The 21086-nt window shown below is 39.4% G+C and overlaps 1 protein-coding gene across 4 annotated transcripts in view; it reads right to left on the bottom strand.

The window, feature by feature from the left end:
• The window catches only part of LOC118428737 (protein kinase C alpha type-like), a 68349-nt gene that overhangs the window by 32019 nt on the left and 15244 nt on the right, over window positions 1-21086 (bottom strand). For 2 of the 4 annotated variants that reach the window (XM_035838914.1, XM_035838918.1), the window contains exons 1-4: window positions 13402-13476; window positions 11668-11862; window positions 11466-11497; window positions 11054-11136 (exon numbers count right to left, since the gene is read on the bottom strand). In XM_035838914.1, the coding sequence (XP_035694807.1) occupies window positions 11054-11136; window positions 11466-11497; window positions 11668-11862; window positions 13402-13445 (354 nt within the window). In that variant the 5' untranslated portion in view covers window positions 13446-13476. Of the gene's footprint in view, window positions 1-11053; window positions 11137-11465; window positions 11498-11667; window positions 11863-13401; window positions 13629-21086 lie in introns of those variants that run through there. The other 2 variants (XM_035838915.1, XM_035838917.1) reach the window with 2 other exon arrangements.

Raw genomic sequence — 21086 nt, 5'->3', positions numbered from 1 at the left:
GATGCCAATGATAGATATCCCTTAGATACACCTGTTTAGTCAATCACAGACCAATGATCAACGCTTGTTATACCTCTCTCTCTCTCACCCAGTCCTGTTATACCTCATGTTAATGTTTTTTTATTGTGTATGTATGTGCTATTGTGTATTATGCTGAAATATTGAATAAAGTTTGTTAAAAAAAAAAAGTTAAAAAAAAAAAAATTATGGAAAAGATTCACCATTTTTTACTTTCTAACAGGGCTTTAGGGTAGTACTCATTGCTCCTCGTTAACTGATCCGACTGATGCATATGTCCCACATCACAGGTGTAGATTAGTTATGATTACTGTTACTACATTGAACAAATGTGTGGTGTCATATGACAAAGTGGCTGGCAAGATAATAGGATAGATTGATCTGGCATCCCTAGCTAGAGAAATTGTGTCCTTGGGAAAAGTACTTAACATGACTTTCCTTTCTCCACCCAGGTGTAAACATGAGTACCTGGCTTCAGTTGGGGAGGTAAAACTAAATGGTTACATAGAAGGAAAGGAATGGGCTCTGCCTTTCAATACCATGCCCTAGACACAGTGGTAATATGAAAAAAGGCTTATGGACTACCTTTACCTATTGATCAGATTTACAACTGTCTGCGATTTTCATCAAATAAAAAGCATATCAGACTGCTTTTGGTAATGGAACACTAAAATATTGATAAGCATACTTGATCATCTTACAAATGTATATGGTGACCATCTCTTAATGTATTAGTTGAATCAGATACTAATATCAGGCCCTTTCCAATGACGGTTGAGTGACCATTGAGTGACCATTGAGTGAACAAAAATTCATTTTGAAATTCAAATCAATCACTGATAAAGAAGTGTATTTGCAATAATACTGGTATGTTTTGGACGTATTTCTGTCTTACAAAATCAGACTTCTACATGATGGATGACATCCAACTTGTAAAGTCATAAAAAAGGATAATTTTCCATTCAAACTGGTCTCCATATAAGTTGCTTTAAAGTTCTTTCTGTTTGAAGCAAAAAAATCTCATTGTCTAAACTTGATCACCATAATTATATATTAAACAGAGTAGTGCCCAGTTGCTCAGAAGTGTACTACGTGCACATATTAAATGCCACCTGTGCTGCTATTTCTACCTAAAACAATGTCAACATCTACAAGAGAGTAACCTTGCAACAAAGCATTTGCACTTGCTTTCTACTTTCCAAGCATAGGTTATAAGCTCTGGCCTTCTTTTGCACTGTTCTCTTTATGTTCTAAGGCCAAAACATAAAGAAAACTGTACAAAATAGAAAGCACTATAAACCCACCTAAAAAAGACATTAAAAAAACACAGCTATAGCCTAACCTCTGCTTGGAGAGTATTCACTTTCCACATTTAATCTAATGAATTTGAAGCAGGAAGGTGCTGACTGCCAAGTTGGTGTCTCTATTTACATTATTTCAATAGACTGAAGCGTATGTGTACGAAGCATTTTGAAGTATATATTAGATGTACAGCTTAATATACATTTTATAGTGGTATTTTGAAAAGAGACAAAATGCACTGTCAGGTACTACATTGTATATTTACATTCTCAAAAAAGTCTGAACTGTCTGCAGCTGCCACTAATGATGCTTGCGAACAATTGATTGATTAAAAAAACCTGATTCCCTGACACCAACATGGTCACAGTCAGAGTGATAACGTCACGTTTTATTCACCATCATTAAATGCTCCACCTTTGCGTGAGACTAGCTGCTATAGTGCAGCTACCTACAGCTGTAACGCTAGTTCACCTTTATCCGCAGGATAACCTATATTCGTCGTTTTCAAAGACAGGCGTTTAGTGTGATAGCAAGTCGACAGACGGTGGTTTCAAACTGAAATATTGTATTTAAAAAAATTGCAATTTGAAACCACTGTCCGTCGACTTGATATCCCTAAATGCCCTGTTTTAAGAACAACGGATATAGGTTACCCCGCGGATAAAGGTGAATTGGTGTTATACAGGTGCTGTTTGGTACGAGCTAGCGACGCAAACCTCATGTTCTGGCTGCCACTGAGGTCCGCACGCGATCGGGGCAGACGTTAACCTACCCAGCAGAGCTAGGGAATTTTCCCATGATCCCACTCCTGGCCGAGGAGTGTTGTACTTTCCGCAAAAAAACTCCCTTATATGTACCTATTGGTCAAAAGCAGTAACGTTAATACTATGAATAATAATAGCACAATTATTCAGTCTGCAGAGTGACACAAATTGTGGCAGGGTACATGTATTAGCCACTCGAATACAGAAAAAGAATCCTAATCATTGCAGGCAGTGATCTGTAGAAAATAACGTAAAAAAAAACTTGTTGCACCACTAACTTAGTATTCAATACTACTTGAACTTAGCACTGGTAGCTCAGAAAAGAGTAAGGCTTAGCAACTGAGTCAAGACTACAAGTGCCACCTGTAGATATCAACTAATAGAATCCAGGCGTTAAAAAAATCTCTAGTAGAGTGGAAATCATTGGCACCAAATATAACCTGGGGGCATCCTTACTAGATAGTTTCGTACACCTGGAGTTAGGTGTGCAAATGTGCCACACCATTTGGAAAACAGATCTACAAACTAGCTCCCTTGGGAATGAATATCTCAAATTGGACCTAATACATATATCTGTAATTGGTTCCATCCCTGAGGTGTTGCCAAAAAAATCAAACCAAATTAAGGCTTACAATTGCAAAAGGAAAGATACCCAAACCAAAAAATGTTATCCTAATTTTGGAAAAAAAAATTGTGCCTTGTACATTCGACTGAATTTTGACATCTTATTTTAGGCAATTTTGTCAGGTTTCCACTTTGCCAGGTTTTCTTTTCGTCCGCCTGTAGTTTCTGTACATCTACAAAGATGTCACAATCATAAAAATACCCTGAAACGTCTCGGGGCAATACCTACATATCAGACCCACTTACGACCTTCCTTTAATAGATCCACATGTTGATGAACGTTCAAAAGCCCTGGGACTATCATCCCTTTTCAGGTCCTCAAGCCAACATGAAAAGACTCTGGGCCAATAAAAGCATGTTTTGACAAGAGTACATAAATCTAATCCTTACACTGACTGGAGGATAGATTTTATCTCAACAGTTAGACCATTGGATGCCAGAGGCAGCCACATCCATATAGTGTGGGCTACAGTGAAATAGTGACAGGCCTTGATGGAAATAATACTTCATACTTACAGCACAAAATGTTTCATCTGTCAAAACCAGGTAGCTGTCTACGTGAGTTATATCATGGTCCTTGCAATTTCGCCATGAGCGTTTTTACAGAATACAGAGGTGGAGTCTTCACTAATGACTTCTTTTGAATGTTAGAGTATCAGGGCCATATTTATGATTATCTGCATTTCGTACTTGCAGTTTTATATGAAACATAGGGAGTCGTATCATGATGTCCAGTTTGATTGCAAATGTATAACGGTTCCAGACAAATAAATTTGCTTTAACCCTAGGCCTAATATGTTTGTTCCTAGCTGAAGCATTTACTGAGACAAGCATTATTATTTTACACTTCATTCATCTACTTTATTGCCTTGAAATTCAAGTGCCATGTACACTTGGTAAAATATATGGCAAATCATAAAATCATCCACCTTGAACCCTCTAGAAATTTGTAAACACCATTTCAAGTAAATTTTTGAATATTTGTAGTGTTTTTGAAGTGATCTTTCACCACAAAGATTATACATATATCATAATAGCATATCTTGAATTGTATTACTATCATTGTATCAATGGTAAACATTGTAAACTCTGGATTCATGCAGCAAACTTTAAGTTCTGACTGAACAAATTTACAGCAACTCTTCACTGCTCATTCCGTCAACTGAGTACACATGCTGACTGACACGTGCACATGTCAACCTATACATCTCTCAAACAACATATCTTTACATTGAACATGTAGATTTGTACAAAATTTAAAATCTAATACCATATGGCTGACTCCCCATCCCCATTGACTAATTCTTGTTGCTAAGAAATTACTATATGGACTTTGCATTATCATGCCAACGTCCTTGACTGTTATATAGCTTCATTATTGACAACATCAGATTCTGATTTTCACCTGACCTCCAGTTGACTTATGCATTGACAAGACAACTATGCGGAAATGGCACGGGTCGCCTTACTAGTATAGCTTAAATTAGAGTTTAGACAATACAGCAAACAGTCATTGTGTTATCCAACTATGAGGAAACGTTTGCACTAAATTGCAGGAAGAGCTCGAGAGGAATTCAAAGATTGCTTCAAAACAGAGGTTTTTTACTGTAGCGTTTGAAATTTTCAAACACCAAGAAAACTCATCGATTGTTGGTTTTGTAAACTTGATTTGACTTTACAAAATGTACTTTACACTCGGGTAAATTTATCCAATGACCACAAAAGTTATAAATCTTTTGGTGTCCATTTGATCAACAGTCATTAGTTTACAGTGCAAATATTGTCCTTTTCCTGTGTTTAAAAGCTGCAGTTCTAAAGCACAGTTGGGCTAATATTCAGTTTTTTCTACTAAAAGTAACAGTTATGTTTGACAAAATTGTACTAAACATTAAGATCAGACAGCTGCCAAAGTCACCAAGTTGTTAGTGATGGTTTCAGACAATTTTTACAGAAACAGAAAAAAATGAAGTCTGAATTTTCAGACTATGCATTCATTCATGCACAATTTGGACTAAATAAGTTACCGTACAATTCATATATATTAAAGATATCAAATATTTTGATGACTTGTGGTCTTAATTACAGATCACAAATATATAATATAAAAACATGACATTGTACATCATAACTTGCGGAACCTGTGGAGAGGCTAACTGCAAATTGGTATTCTGCCATAAACAAGTCCTCTTCCCCTGCCTGAGGATTTCCATATTAATGAGTCTTTTAATCTCTAAGCCCATACTTTATTCCCCTCTTTCTAGTGCTTAGGCCAGACCAATCCAATTTTTTAGCTCACACATTTTTGAACAAAAAGAGTTAAACTGTAAAATTGACATTGAAACAGGGTCTTTATATACATGTATAGTGTTATATAATATGCAGCTAAAAGAAAATCTTAACCACTGAAAATATGCAGTTATATCTCAGGTTTTTTGAAAAACATCTCAACATTTATTCAAGACATTCCAAGATTTTTTTTTAATCTTCAGATTTTTCTTTGAATCTCAACATCTTTATTCAGATATTCTGTTTGAACAGAAAAAATGTGAAAACCGTGAACATAAAACCACCCCGAATGTTTCTGCATTTAAGGTAATCTGCTATAGTTATAGTCATATTGGGCACTAAAATGACTAATGTTCTCTGCTAAGGTCACGTTTTTAATCCAGGCTAAGGTCACATTCTAAAACTTGTATAAAGATGCACAATATACGCATAAATTATGTTTTACCGTAATTACAGTAATTTTCATTTCAAAAAATCTTTTTCTCTGCTGCCTTCTGACATAATTCGATGCCTGTCAAACTTGTTTTAATCTGGGTCAGTACGAAATTGTCTGTAAATGAATAACTTTGTTGCAGCACCTGAGAATCCTTGCGATCAATCCAACTGTTTACGATATTGCTTGACCTCAGGCAATCCAAACAAGGCCAGGCAATAATGCAACGCCTTCCGTCACTTGCATCATCAGGAAACTACTTTCATTGCTTACTGAGTCCTCCCAGACATACAAAAAGTCATGTTAGCTTTAAACCAGTTTAGGTGCCAGATCAAATGGTTATCAAATTTCATTCAGACTTGTGTACATGTATGCTCAACCGGTTGTAGGGCTTGAAATACCACCTGCATGAATTATGTGATTTAGTGCATGTAAAATTGGAGCTGTGTGGGTACTAGCCCATGTGTGGGTACTAGCCCATATGCATGTGTGGGTACTAGCCCATGAGATTCAACCATTCTGAATTCACAGTAGTATTAAGGCATAAATCGGGACAAGCCCATATAGGCTGACAACTTAATACACATAACAACCAGGTAGTACTGTAAATGCAGAAATTTTCGTGGTGGGTTTATGTTGGCGATTTTTGCGTTGCCAATTCATTGCAAACTTAAAACCACCGCGAACAGTAAGACTAAGAGACTGCAGTGCATGGTGCTACCGTGAACCTAAAACCACCGTCCTTTTTCCCGCTACCTTGAAATCAAATCCCTGCAAACTTAAATGCATTTACAGTATTCTCTTATATAAAAGCCACTTTTTTCCTTGCCCTGGGCAAAAATTACGACCCGACTGTTCATCACTCATGTCAATACTTCCTCCGCTGTAAATTATGACATAAATAAATGTTAATGGACTTTCTAAACATGAACTCAAACAATCAAATAGTTAAGCTGAGCCCAGACTTGTACCTCAGCTGAACCGTTTCAAATGCCAAGCAACCGTAACACACTTTCTTCCTGGTCTAGCGACAAGGCAAAGAAATGTGCACACATCTGTTTTTACACAGCCCCCTCCTGCCCTCAGTCTAACATACCACTAGATCACAAGCTGGGAGTTGTCAACCTGACATGTAACCTCCTGAAGACTAATACTGCTCTTAAATCCCGTCTGAAATATGTGGCTGAATATGGAGCAAACATTCTTTCCTTCAGGTTGCTGAATTGCAAGTTGCTGAAACAGATGTTTTCTTGGCAAATATTTGTCTGCAAATCGAGTTCGCAGGTGGCTCTTTCTAGCCATGTAATCAATCTTAGCCTTAATATCCGATATATATAAAGGTCACGTCAATTTTGATTGCAAAGTACATGTAACGTTTCTTCTTGAACAAATCTAATACAGCATGATTCCGACTCACGTCATAAACGTGGTTTATGTAACAGCAGTGAGAAATACCACCTGTACGTGTGCCATTAGCTAATTACCAACTGACCAGGTCATTGGGCCATTCTTGACCAGGGTACTAGTGTTGGGCCACTGGACTCGACTGTGCCAGGTTGGTAAAGGGCCTAATATTCCTGATCCCATAACAACATTTAAGTACTAGTACTGCAACAACAGGTGGCTGGGCCACATCTTAAGGATGCCTTAAAGAAATGCTGCCCAGATTCCTCCTGAACTGGGACTGGGACCCAAATTATGGTAAAAGATCCAGGGGGAGACCCAGGAAGTCATGGCTCAACATTGCTCTTGAAGATGCCAGAATAACCACGGGAAACAAAAAAAGAAGGCCCAGAACCGCCTGGAATGGCGAAGGATGTTACGCAAGAGACGCAAATTCCTGGACGCAGGCCACTCGTGATGAGGAGACCTTATCAAGTAACAAGTAAGTAACTGCAACAACATTAGCCTTGAGTTTGATCAAGACAGCAGGCTTGGATTAAGTTGAATCAGTGAAGGAATTTCAAACTTTTAAAGCTCACTTGTATGACCTAAGCTAGAGATACAAAGGCATGTCAACTAGAGTACCATTCCAATCCCTACGGAAGCCACAACAAGACCACATAAACCATACCAACAAACTGACATCAGAACTAAACCACAACTCCCCAGAGACTACATGGGAACCTTGGCAAACTCTTATCAAGTCCATCTGAAATGGCTGATCTACTTTTAGCTATTGAAAAGAATCCAAAACACTGGATTTAGTTCCCTGCCAAACTAACTGCAACAGTGACGTACATTAAGTCACAACAATGACTTGTTAGCAAATACACACCTCAAATGTCGCTCGCCTTTGAAGGGTACTATATTTGGGTTATGTGGCATTTTGAAGTTCTAGTTAGGTATTACTACATACATAAAATGGAATTTATGTAGAAAAATGTCTTGAATGATATATACAGTGTCACTTTTTATTTCAATAATAACTTTACAACTACTTATGAGTACTTTAGCTGAGATGGTGGGAGGGGGGCATACAAGAAGAGCACCTGTTGTCAAATGTGATGACAATCAACAAATCTGGGATTTAAAATATTACTTGTGCATGACACCACAAAAATATCAGTGTTTTGATATTGGTGGTGATTCCAATATTTTGACCGATTGTTGACTTGGTATCCCTAAATACCTTCAATTGTTTTTAAAAACAACAGATATAGCTAGGTTACCCTACGGATAAAGGTGAACTAGCGTTTAGCAATGTTTTTACTCTTATCAGTGATTCATAGCTCCAGTTGTCCCCTGTTCTTTCCTTGACAGATAACATTGCTATCCTTGGGCTCAGAGATTATCTGCACAAGATTAGTGTAAGCCCTTAGCAACAGTACACAGACACAACAAGAAAAGAAGATGGTATGAAGAGATAAGTACCTTCACCAATTGTCCTAGTAATCCACCTGCATGTAAACCTACACACCTGCACAACAAATCTTACATACACCTATAACAAAATTGCAAGAACCTGTTTTTGATTGGACATATAACTCTTAGATGCACTCTACACTTCTCTATATTTGGTGTTCTAAATGTACAGGGTTGAAAAAATTTAACGTTTATGTTTCACGTTTAATGGTTTATGTTGAAGCTGAAACGTAAATCTTGACACTTTCATGGTAGTTAAAATCTTTTCTTTTTCTTCTTTTTGTGGGGTGACCTAATTTCACAACAACTTCGTGACACTGCAAATATGTCTTTTAATGTACTACAGAGCTATTAAAACAAACAAAAATCTCCCTGTCCCTCCTACCAGGAAACAGAAACTTTATGCAAGTATTATTAAGTACTGTACTTTTTTTGTAGGTAGCACCTAAACAAAACTGCATCAAACAATCAACTTTTTTTCTTCACCATTTACTATGATCTAGTGATGTTCTCAAGCTGCTTCTACAGTACTTCTTCTGTAATACTACATAACCATTCAAAATGTTGTAATCTTAGGTGTATTCTTAGTTTGTCTACTACAAAGAATGAACATGTGTGGCATAGACCAACAATGTTTTGAAGATGTAACCCTAATACTACCATTTTGAATCATGTTATCTACACATTAAATGGTGCTTCTTTAAAGAATCACTCTCTATTATTTCAAAGAATGCAAAGTATGTTAGTGTTTGTTGTCCTTACTAGTTGCGAACGCTGGTTTTGTCACGTACACTGACCAGTACAGGTTATGTGTATGAATACATCAGATACCTTTATTTACAGTACTAGAATACGGAGAACCATACCAACAGTTCCAAATCCAATGTCCTATTGGCCCACCCAAATGCTGGACCACATAAATTATGTCCCACTTAGAATTGTGTATTGACAGATCCAAGCAATCACAGTTCACTTAGCTGAACATACCGTAATAACGAAGAAATACTGTTAATGTGTCTCATGGATCAATATTGATCCACAAAAAAGCCAAACAGCCTTCAACGTCTTTGCTACCGCAGCTAGTTTTTGTTTAGACCTTTAAGCTATAAAAGCCTGAGTATAGAAGACGCATTGCGGGGGAGGGCCTGTTACTAAGAACTGAAAGCCATGGAATATTTTTAATTCCTTGCTAACAGCTTTATTTCTTGCTATCAAGCCTCAATATCCCAATGTACTACTTGAAACAACCTTTCCTGCTTTAAGGCAATGAAAATTTAATGTCATGGTTCTCGTTTCAATTTCTGTGATATGAATTTTAAAAATCCCAATCAGGTTATAAAACAACCCCAGAAAGCTCATATTTTGGCATCAACAGTTTCAAAAATTCCAGAAACAATAACTAAAATTGGGGTGACCTCTTGTTGGTCAAAAATATACTAACTTGAACTTGAGACTTTGGGATTATCTTAAGACATTAAAGATTAGCTAATTTCATATCTTCACAATAATATGCAGCTTGGGTGAGAGAGACATGAAATGCAAATGTATGTCTGACTCTGACATATCTTCTAATGTCTAACAAATCAACCAGGAAAACCTTGGCCTAAATTTCTATTTCGTGCATTTTTGCAATTTTTTTATTACATTCATCTCACTAGCATTTTTTCCATAATATCATTTCACAATACTCATCTAACCTAACTCCTATCAGTAAAACACATAAGAAACATACTGCATTTTTCACAGAACTGTTTCAAAGCAAATGGTTCAATCTGATCCTATTCAGTGTCACAGTTTAAACAGGATGTTTAAAAGAAAAAAACTCTTTCCGACAAAAACAAAGAAAGAAAGGTCAAATTTCTCTACAAGAAATCCCTGATTTTATCCAACGCATACACAGGAAACACACAAGGCAGTTTTACAGCATAAAAATCACCCTAAAGGCATGAAAAACACAGAGAGCCTTCCAACATTTAACCACCTGTTAGAGCAGTGGGCAATTATAAATGTATATTTTTGGGACAGGGCTTCAAAATACTACACAACAAGAACATATAATCTCCAAGTTTTGAGCACCGAAGACCATGTAGCAATCACCAGTAATATTCATATTACCACCTAACCACCCAACATTTAACCACCTGTTAGAGCAGTGGGCAATTATAAATGTATATTTTTGGGACAGGGCTTCAAAATACTCAACAACAAGAGCATACAATCTCAAAGCTTTCAACACAGAAGACCATGTAGCAATCACCAGTAATATTCATATTACCATATCTATAAGATGTATACACCTGGGGAATAACTGAATATCATATGGCAATCGACTGGGAATTTTATACAATGGCGTGTCAGTATATCATGGTAGGGAGTGAGTTTGTGGGAATGGATGCTGATTTACAGGTGTGGACATACAATATGTTTTGACTGGTGCAGTGATGACAACCCACCTGCCAAGGACACTCGTAATAAGATAATCCGCATCTGCAACGGACAATTTATTGCTAACACCACACCGTATACCCCCATTCAAATTTGATTATGAATATGACTGAAATTAATTTCAGGCAAGTGTTATCTATTGTGGTAAATTTTGGGTCAAGGGTTTTGCGTTTCCTATATATTTTTACTGGTAAAGCAGACAGAAGGCAAAGGATTGTGATGCATAAGCAATGAAGGTGGTAGGATGAGGTTTGCATTACAAAAAGGAAGCAATGGTGGATGTATTATATATTGCTAGGGGGGGAAATGAACGTACGTCTGAATCTGGTCCCGCGTCCGCACCCGGGCACTGGAAAGTCACGTATTCGTGGCATCGCTTGTGCACAACAAAGCTGCATACTAGAAGTAAACAAAAACAACAACAACAACATGATCAGTGGCGTGCTAGTGGGGAGTCCCAGATATCGCTTTTTACGATCTGTATGCATGTGAAATCGACGTCAGCCGGCCCCGGTTGAAACTGAGTGCGGGGGGAAGCCATCTTTGTGTGTTGATTTCAACAACAACCAAAATGACGGTTACATTTTCAAAAGGACATGTGGCTTACTTAACCCTAAAGCGGAGAAACGCACGACCTGTCAACCGTATTTAGATTGCGTTTCTGGCAAGTAAAATGCAGCTGTTTAGAAGAATTAACGTTTAATGGCGTGAGAATATAAACAACCTACCTTGACACTGGAAGCCTTGTTTGCCGAATCCCCTGTGCAAATACAAACGCCATGACACCAAAGGTTAGACAAGAAAAAAGCACACAAATTCTGCCAGGAAATTGTCTTCACAGCCCTGAAAACAACACGCGCCTAGATCAACAATTAAAATCCCTCAGAAAGGGCACGGGGTGAAAGCTGTCAACAGAGACGAACCACTCACCAGATAAAATCCTTGCAGTGGCTGCAGAACGTCGGTTGCTTGAAGAACCTGGCGATAAACTTATGGTCCTTGACTTCGTGGACGTTCTTCTGTCTGAGAGCACCTTTGCGGGCAAACCCACGCGGCTGGGTGTCCTTCTCTTCGGCCATACTGCTGCCACTCCCGGCCCGCGGTGTGCGTGCGTGCGCCGGTGATCTGTAGTGCCCAACACACACAAAAAAGAAGGAAGCACTCCGACAATCAGGAATAGAACTGGTGGATTACCCTGCGTTCTTGATTATGATATACAGAGCATCGATCCTTCCACACTGCCTAAATGCACGTTGTTACACCACTGATATCGCCCCGCCCTCGTTCGCAAACTAACGTCGGGCCGAATCAAACGCAACCATCGTTTCCCGTCACCTAGCATATCAAAATATCACTTTAAAAACTTGTCACGTCCAACCTTTCATAGATCCCACCTTGCTTTACCCTTGAAAATATTTCCTTCTTCTAAAAATGCTTACGAAGTCAACATTTTAGCGTTTTACTTGAAATGAGCACAATCCGCAACACTGATTGTGTTACTGTGAGTGTTAGCAATCGCGTTTACACAGAGACAGAGAGGGGTCATAGGTCACAGGTGAGCTATATGCTGTCACCAAGCTAGCGCAAAGGGGCATTGAAATGCTTGAGGCAATGGTGGCATGCAAGTATATAGTGTCAGTTCAGGAAACGCATTCTGTTTTGCCCTGTGTCTGACATTAGAAATGACCGCTAAAAATGGTGAATAATTTCACGTGCGTGTCAGCGCTCAGTGACTGAACATTAATTCAAGGTTAGAGGACAATGAGTAGAGAAATTAGATTACACACGTACATAGCTTAAGCGGATATTAACCAAATGCAACATCAGTGCAAGCGTAATAGGCAATGCGGAATTCTAAACATGTTTCTTATCTGTATAGGTATTACGTGGAGCCTCAAAATACCCACCTTTCCGTTACGTCATAGCCAGACAGATTTATGTGTGAAATATGCATTCCGGGTTTTGCATACATTCTCGTATTAGAATGCGTACTTATATAAGTGGTGCTTATTAATAAATCTATTGTCGCTTGAGATGCGATTGTGTGAAAATACGTCTGTGACATTTACCAACACGGTGGTTGGTATTTCATGCGGCAATGAAATATAATCTACATTGTTTTCTTAATGTGCAACGCCTATGTGTCCAGTTTTAACGTAATAGCATGGCATCTATAAACAAGATTTTTATCATGTTATAAGAAAAATTAGTGCAAGGTGAATATATTTATGACTAAGTCACATTCATACTTAAATGCAACTATCAAAGTGAAGCCTGTGCGAGACATGTGAACGTTATGTTGGGGAGGGCTAAGGCAGTTATTCTAGAAGGAGAGTGGCATTTACTATGTGGCATTTAAGCGGTAAGTTTATAAGCTTAATCATAAAAGAATCAATTTTGCAGTTTGGCAGATTTAAAAAAATTCTGCCACACAACCAGTAGACCTGTCTATAGTGAACAAAGAAGGCAAAGTAGAGTCACAGGTAGCCATTTTAGTACGGGATTCAAATTGTTTTGAATCAGGAAGAATTATAATCTTAGGGGCCCACCAAACACTGTCAGGTGGTCAGGTGGTTCTTACGCAGAGGTGGTCACTAGTTGTCACCATATAGCAGGTTTAAATGCATATATGCAGAGAGAGAGATTGGTTTAGGATTCATTTACATAACCAACTGCACAGGCGGCGCAGATCCTTTCACACCAGGCATGTGTGCGCTTTACCTCGACCTGTCTCTTTTTATCAGGTTCCATCCTAGTTTCATCGTCGTAATCCCTTAGAACGCTTACAGGTGCACAACTCACGTCCAGATTATGGCGGATAAAGGAGGATTATTCGTAAGTACAGATCATATAGATACACACACATATACGGTGGCAGCCCAACGCTTCGTGATCAAGCCCCGTGACCTGAACAACAACCAAACCAACCGGTTTTTGCCCTATACCTTACCCTACCTTGAAGCGCCTGTTTCCGGAGTCAAACTTCGGGGAAGAGCCAACAACAACAACAGGGAAGTAAGGAAATGTCGTCATTTTCTCGTGACATTTAAACAAACAGGAAGGAAGTAAGGAAGTTAAAAAGAGAGGGAGAGAATTTTGTGAAGTCTCAACATCACATCAAAGAACTAATAAACCCTTATCTGCATAAGGTCATATAGTCTGAATCTGAGTCCCATCATAAGTAATCAGTATGACGTCGATGAATGTGAGACATCCAGGTAATAAGACACGCCCAAAAGCAGTCAAGCAACTGGATATGATTTTGGAAACGTTTGCGGTAAAGTGTCAATGACGAAAGACAATGGATGTTGTCTGAAACGTCTGACCGTTTCCAAAAATATATCCAGTTGCTTGAGTAACTGCTTTTTGGCGTACATAATAATTATTGCCTACGCTAATTCTACAAGTAACTCGTCCAGGGAATGCCATTCTTCTTTGACCCGGGACTTCGTCCATTCTAAGGACGGTTCAAGCGAATAAAGCGCGAAGAATTTTTGTGCTTCTGCTCTCTGTACAGAGTTGACTGAATAAAGTGCCGTGGCGGACACGAAATTTAAAAAAATACAATGGTCATTGCTTTCGTCTATCTCCCTCTCCTCCAAGTAGACGTGACTGAGGTCCGCTTTGGTATAAGTTCAACGTATTTCTAGTACTCCGCAATTTTAACCCTTTGCTTGCCTATAACGTATAGTGTTTAAGGGCTGCTAACTACATATGTTGAAAGACTACTTGAAAGACTAACACAACGCCAAAAGAACATCTATAAGCCGCTGTAACGTTGTATCTGCTTGGAGATGATATTTTACCCCAAAGGTTGAAGGCTGAGATTTCCGCGTTGATAACTTCGCCCAGATGAAATTTAAATGACAAAGCTTTCTATTCTTAGAAACTACGACCCTGTTTACAAGAGTCAGTGACCCCTCTCCAGAAGGTTACCTTCAATGGGACCAACGACGTTATGATGGGACTCAGCGCTTATGGAAAATGCCATTTCTGATTCGTCATGTCAAGCCGTTTATTATTATTTTGATGACGTGGGTTCACGGTATAATTTTTTTATGACGTGAGTTCACGATATTTATATCGGTATAGATTAATTTAGTGTATTTTATGAGCAGAAACACCATGTTTGTGATATAATAAGACTTTGTCTCTTAGCTACCCGTGTCGTTGGGCTATCTGCATTGACGTGTTTGCCCCATCGACCTGGTGGGTGTAGAAAGGGGTTAAATGGGGTCACGCCACAGGGCACGTCGCCAGTGCTACATGTATGTCCAAGCAGATGTTAGGGGACTCGCGCTTTCTTTTTACCTTCGCAAAGACATTTATGAATTCTTTAGCGTGGTAGCGCTTTGGTTTTCTATTTTCTTTTGCGATTTGATTGAACTGCATAACTCAAGAAGTCATAATATTTGGTATGTTGTTAGGTAATGAAGTACATTTTGTACTAGTATCGAAGGAATTATTACATTTAGGGGCCCCTAGTGGTACTGCAACAGAACTTATACTTTTGTAGCTTGTGTTTTGGACGTCTTATCGTGCTATGGTGATATTTATGCCAACAGTCGAATCAGACATAGATTAAATAGGTCTAGGCTTCCTAACAGAGTTTTTTTAAACTCCAGGCGAAGTTATCTTAGAGATTTTAAGATAAGATAACTCAAGAAGGAATTAATGGATTTCTATAACTTTTATTTCGTGTGTAACTTATGTGAAGACTGACTTTAACTTACGTTCAAGAGACTCAAAAGATCTGCTTTGTTATCAGGAAAGATATCGAAAACCACGATTGTATTATGATGTTATGGATATTACGGATATAAGATCTATTTTTACTTCAGTTTCGTCACCCTACGTCTTGGTGCGTCACCAAAGCTCCTTTTATAGCCACGCGCATCGTTTCCATATATGGCACATTGACGCACCTACGGAAGACGTTCGGAGCGTAATCGGCATGCAGGCAATCGGGAGTTTTCGGATCGTTTCAAACGGAGGAGCCCGGTTTATTTTTATTCCTATTTCGTCACCCTGCTTCTTGTTGCATCATCAAAACTCCTTTTATAGCCACGCGCAACATTTCCATATACAGTATGGCACAATGACGCACCTACGCAAGACGTTCGGAGCGTAATCGGCAGGCATATACAGTATGGCACAATGACGCACCTACGCAAGACGTTCGGAGCGTAATCGGCAGGCAATCGGGAGTTTTCGGATCGTTTCAAACGGATGAGCCCGAGGTTTGACGTAGGCTGTGTGACGATAGCGGCGACAACGGCTGACGCCAGTGTGCGGTTAGAAGCGAGTGTGGCCGCGGGCGTGGTTCACGACAGCTGACACATGTACTGAGGTCAAGGTACAGGAGACTAGACAAGGTCTGGGTATCGATTATTCAAAAAGTTGAAGCATATACATACATGATCTGAAAAGAAATACCCTAAATTGATACTGTCCTTGTTTGGGCATTTTCTGATATCTTATATTTGAGCACATTCCAAATTTCCGTTGATCAATTATTTTCTATATTTAGCTTTAGGTGTTTTGTCATTATAAAACTTAAGTATTGTCCTTTTGTGTAACAAGCACTATGACTAAATTTGTCAGTGGGTCGCCACAAAAGTCTCGCGCCCTGGTGTTCGACTTTTTAATGGGGGATCATGACAAATATGATATCGTTGTAAATGGCAACAACATAAGTTTTCTCATGATACGCGATACTATTAAAAATAATTGATAGAGTAACAACGACTCTATCACTGGCCAGAGTTTACGTTTCCAAACTTGTGCTAAATGTATTATCGTGATGCGCTTTATGAGTCGGTACGTACGGTATGATAAGTCTCTAAGCTTTAAGATAATCTTTTCTTGGTCAACTTGTGAATAGAAATTAAAGACTTATCACAAAACTGCCAGGATTAACCACCCGACATGGCGGGCATTACTTACGTCAAAGTCACGTGAATCCACCTCTCTTTCACCTACGCTAATTACTTCAGAGAAGCCGACTTCCAGGTTTGACCAATCAGCCACTGGCGAATTATCATTACGTCATAGTCACGTGATTACAAAACACCCTGTTACATTGTATTTCTCTAAGTCGGACCCTCTCTCACCTCTGCTCATTAATTCTGCCACTCTCGTCAGAGCCCTCTAGGTGCCGCGCCTACACAATTGCAACCCACGTCAGACGTTACCATATATTGCGACGGCCATGTAGCCCACCACCTGCTACACGTAGAATACCAAACAAATCGATTCATTTTCTCCCCTCTGCTTGCCTCTCCTTTATGTACGTGCTGCGCACAGTAGCATATCCTTAAGTATATATGTAAATGAAAACATTGAAGTCAATGTCAACTGGATACTCTTTGATTGTATTAGTTTTAGTGTCAAATATCAAAAAAGATAGACATGAGTTTCATCAATTCTTTTCAGTTTATAGTTGTCCAAGACAAATGTATGTGTTGTTCTAAGTACACATTCGCTGCATTTTCAAAATATAGGTGTCATCAAAAGACTATATCTAAAAGATGGATTGCATTGACTGGGGCATATAACGTTATAACCATAGTTAATTGTGAGAGTTGTACAAATTTATAACATGGGCTTCGTCAATGTTTCTAGTTAGTTCAAGGACGTCAAAGACATGTAATTGAAATTGACATGAGATGTATTTGTTGCCATGTGACTATACGTACACTGTATTGTACCTTTAAGATAATATGTGTCATAACCAATATGACAGGCATAAAGAATTGGACTGGAATTAAATTTCCAGAAATGTGGGATAGTGTCATCAGCTGGATAGATAATACAACCTGTTAAGATTGTCACAAAAGTAACAAAATAACAATTACAGGCTATAAACCAAGGACAAAATTCATTTCAGGAAAATGGACGGTAATTCCTTACTAACGTAAGGATAAACGATTGAATAAGAGGCCGTTATTGTCCCCGCAGTCCTCATTAGAGTGATTTCAAGACATGTCCTTGTTTCTGGGACGATATACCGAAGAGACGAAACGATCTGATTGGCCCCAGCCCTAATTAGATTTACTCCACCAAGGCTACTATATCGACCTAGGGTCAATCAGGGTCAACTTCATGGCTTGGGACTTTTAAGTGTTAAGAAGAAAACTGAATCAATTCCAAATGTAGTGCATATTCTAATACGAAAGCTAAAGACTAAAGAGCTATCATCCGTCGTTCTCTTTTACTTTGATTTCTGAATGCTCCACCTTTTTGGTTCTATATCTTTATTACATTCGTAGCTCTTTTAGATCGTTTGTAATTTGTCAACCCCTCTTAATCACATTTTTGGTTGTTAGTAAACTGACATATATATCGTAACTCCTATCAAAATCAGTTTCCACAAAAAGATGCTCCAAAAAGTATTATTTCTACTTTGTACATACTGAATGTTTCTAGCTGATTGGAATTCATTAGAGAATTTTCCATCAAATGTTGTCATGTATCACCAAATGGTTCTGATACAATGTTGCTAATATTGTACGTTTATGAAGGTTAGGCATCCAGGTAAACAATACTCAAATGCATTTCAATCTCTACAACTGGATAAAAACGGAAATTTACTTCCGGACGTTTCGAGTGACATCCATCACTCTTCAGCGTCATTAGAATGGACTGGCAGAAATAATTCAATAAATGCTGATATTATAGTTTACCAATATTAAATGAGGCGGCATGTCCTCAATAACATACCACGCACGTTGTCTAACCACTTATTCATATTCTCTGCCGCGATTTGGAGAGATTTATTGACTGTCGTGTTTAACCGTAAGTACCCTTATCTTAGTCCTCCAGATAACGCTGGATTCCTGAGCCCCACCAATGCGCTCGAGGCTGTGTGTTGCTATCTGGATATGCATCAGATTTTACCCCCTCAGATATGTGACACGCACTTTAACATAGACACATTGTCGTCTGCTACTTGTCGGTACCAGAAATGGATTAATTACCCTTCGATACATCTGTCACATCGACGTCTGTGCGTGCAGATGAACTCAAGGGTGGCACATAGCTGTATGTACAGAGTATTCAGTGCACAGAAACACGCCTGTCGTACAGTTGCACGTACAGATGTGCTACACTCAAGAGAGACACGTCTGTCCCACACCTGTACGTACAGATGTGTTACACTTAAGAGGGACACGCCTGTCCCACACCTGTACGTACATGTGCGTTACACTCAATAGGCCACGTCTGCCATGCGCATGTGTGTACAGATGTGTTACACAGAACAGGGACACGTCTGTCATACGCCTGTGTGTACAGATGTGTTACACACAACAGGGACACGTCTGTCACACGCCTGTGTGTACAGGTGTGTTATACTCAACAGGGACACGTCTATCATGCACCTGTACGTACAGGTGTGTTACACACAACAGGGACACGTCTGCCATACGCCTGTACGTACAGAGGTGTTACACACAACAGGGACACGTCTGTCATACGCATGTATGTACAGGTGTGTTACACACAACAGAGACACGCCTGTTGTACACCTGTACGTACAAATGTGTTACACTCACAGAGTCATGTCTGTAATACGAGGGGCATTCAATAAGTAATAACTCTGACCAACTTCCAGTTGTCTGATCTAGATGAAATTTTGTATGTGTAATGATTCATATCTCTACAGTTTATGTTGCAAAAAAGAGCTTTGAACTAATTGTGGTTTCTGATTTACTGGTGTTTGAACTGAGTTCGGTGTGAAATGGACCAGGTGTGAAATGGAGCCAGTTGAGTGTCGCGCAGTGATCCGATTTTTGTACTTGAAAGGACGCACACCAAAGGAGACTTTTGATGAAATGAAAGAAACTTATGGTGATGATGCCCCATCATATGACCTTGTAAAACGCTGGCATCCTGAATTCAAACATGGCCGAAAGTCTGTGGAAACAGCTCCCATTCTGTCATTGATGAGGCATCTGTTGGAGGACCAACCTGGGGTGTCCTACAAAAACGGTGTCCAGAGCTGCATCAAACGATGGGAGAAATGCATAACTCTGTGTGGTTCCTATGAAGAGAAAGACTAATAACTGTGCCAAGTTTCATTAATCTCCTTCTATGGGAAATGAGTCAGAGTTATTACTTATTGAACGCCCCTCGTATATCTGTAACGATTCAATGTACATAATGACTGTCATGTACGTGACAATGTTTCTCCAGACCTTTGTGTCAAGACTTCGTATGCACAGAGCCTCATCCGTACCTTGTAGCGATAAACGATTTGCATGAAGACTTCATAAAGTCCCTTCTAACAATGATCAACATAATAAAAGCTCCTTGCTTCTAACCACAGCCTATAAAATATACCGGTCTGAGGTTTCTAAGAGGCCTCTGAACAGCTGTTATGCAGCCGGAGAATCAGTTTTGCCTGAAGAAAGCATTAAGGCGATTCTCTGATTGGTTGACAGTTGGTCAGAGGTCACGTCCACAAAAGTGGAAATCTCAGCCCTGTTAAACAGTCTCCCCAAGGTATGGCCACTGTTGGTAAAGCCTGCAGCGCTGATACGCCAGAGCTTCAATGCCAGAGCAAGAAGACAGCACAACTGCGGCACAGACAACACGAGAAACAACATCGGGCTATCTTCTTTATGTATTTGCATTTTTCTGACAAGAATGATTGTTCTAGAACAATAGATGATGTCATTTCTTAAAGGTCAGAGGTCATGTAATGCTCACAGCTAGAGCAGATTGCACTACTTTGCTGTACTGTGATTGGTTAAGCCACCTAGGGCACCTTGTACCCAGTCAGGGCACTATGCACCCGGCCTATAAAAGCAAGGACATGCTGTACTATGCTCATTTGAGCCCACAACACTGAGGAAGCCACACGGCGAAACATGTTTGTTGTGTGTCGGTTCGAATAAAGTTCCTAAACGGGGAACATGCGGCTCCAGCGTCTTTTCTGAGGATGTGGCGTAAGTGTGAACGGTTGGCTTGAGGTTGTCCTTCTCCACATACTGTATTAGTCTCCCCAAGGTATGTTACATAGCCGGCGGGTGAGGCACACGAGACAGGAAACACCCACACCATGTGTGACAAGGTAGACGAGTAGTCACCACATGTTCTTCAGGACCAATTAATTGAGCTAGAGGTCCCAGCGGTATACTTGTTATCCCACTACCAGGAAACCCAAGGCAATATAAGACTTGATACATGGTAAGTTTTGCCAGAGAAAGTATTTTGGAAATAGTTGCGCCCTGTATTACACAACAGATGATTTTTGCATGAAGCTGGGAAAAGTTAAAGATAGAACAGAATATTCAGAATACATTCACCACCTCCTCAGAATTCTATTTAATGGCAGTCCGCTGTCA

The sequence above is a fragment of the Branchiostoma floridae genome, chromosome 13, assembly GCF_000003815.2.
Source record: "Branchiostoma floridae strain S238N-H82 chromosome 13, Bfl_VNyyK, whole genome shotgun sequence".
In the NCBI taxonomy this organism is placed as follows: domain Eukaryota; kingdom Metazoa; phylum Chordata; class Leptocardii; order Amphioxiformes; family Branchiostomatidae; genus Branchiostoma; species Branchiostoma floridae.
This window is presented reverse-complemented; position numbering and strand designations above follow the sequence as displayed.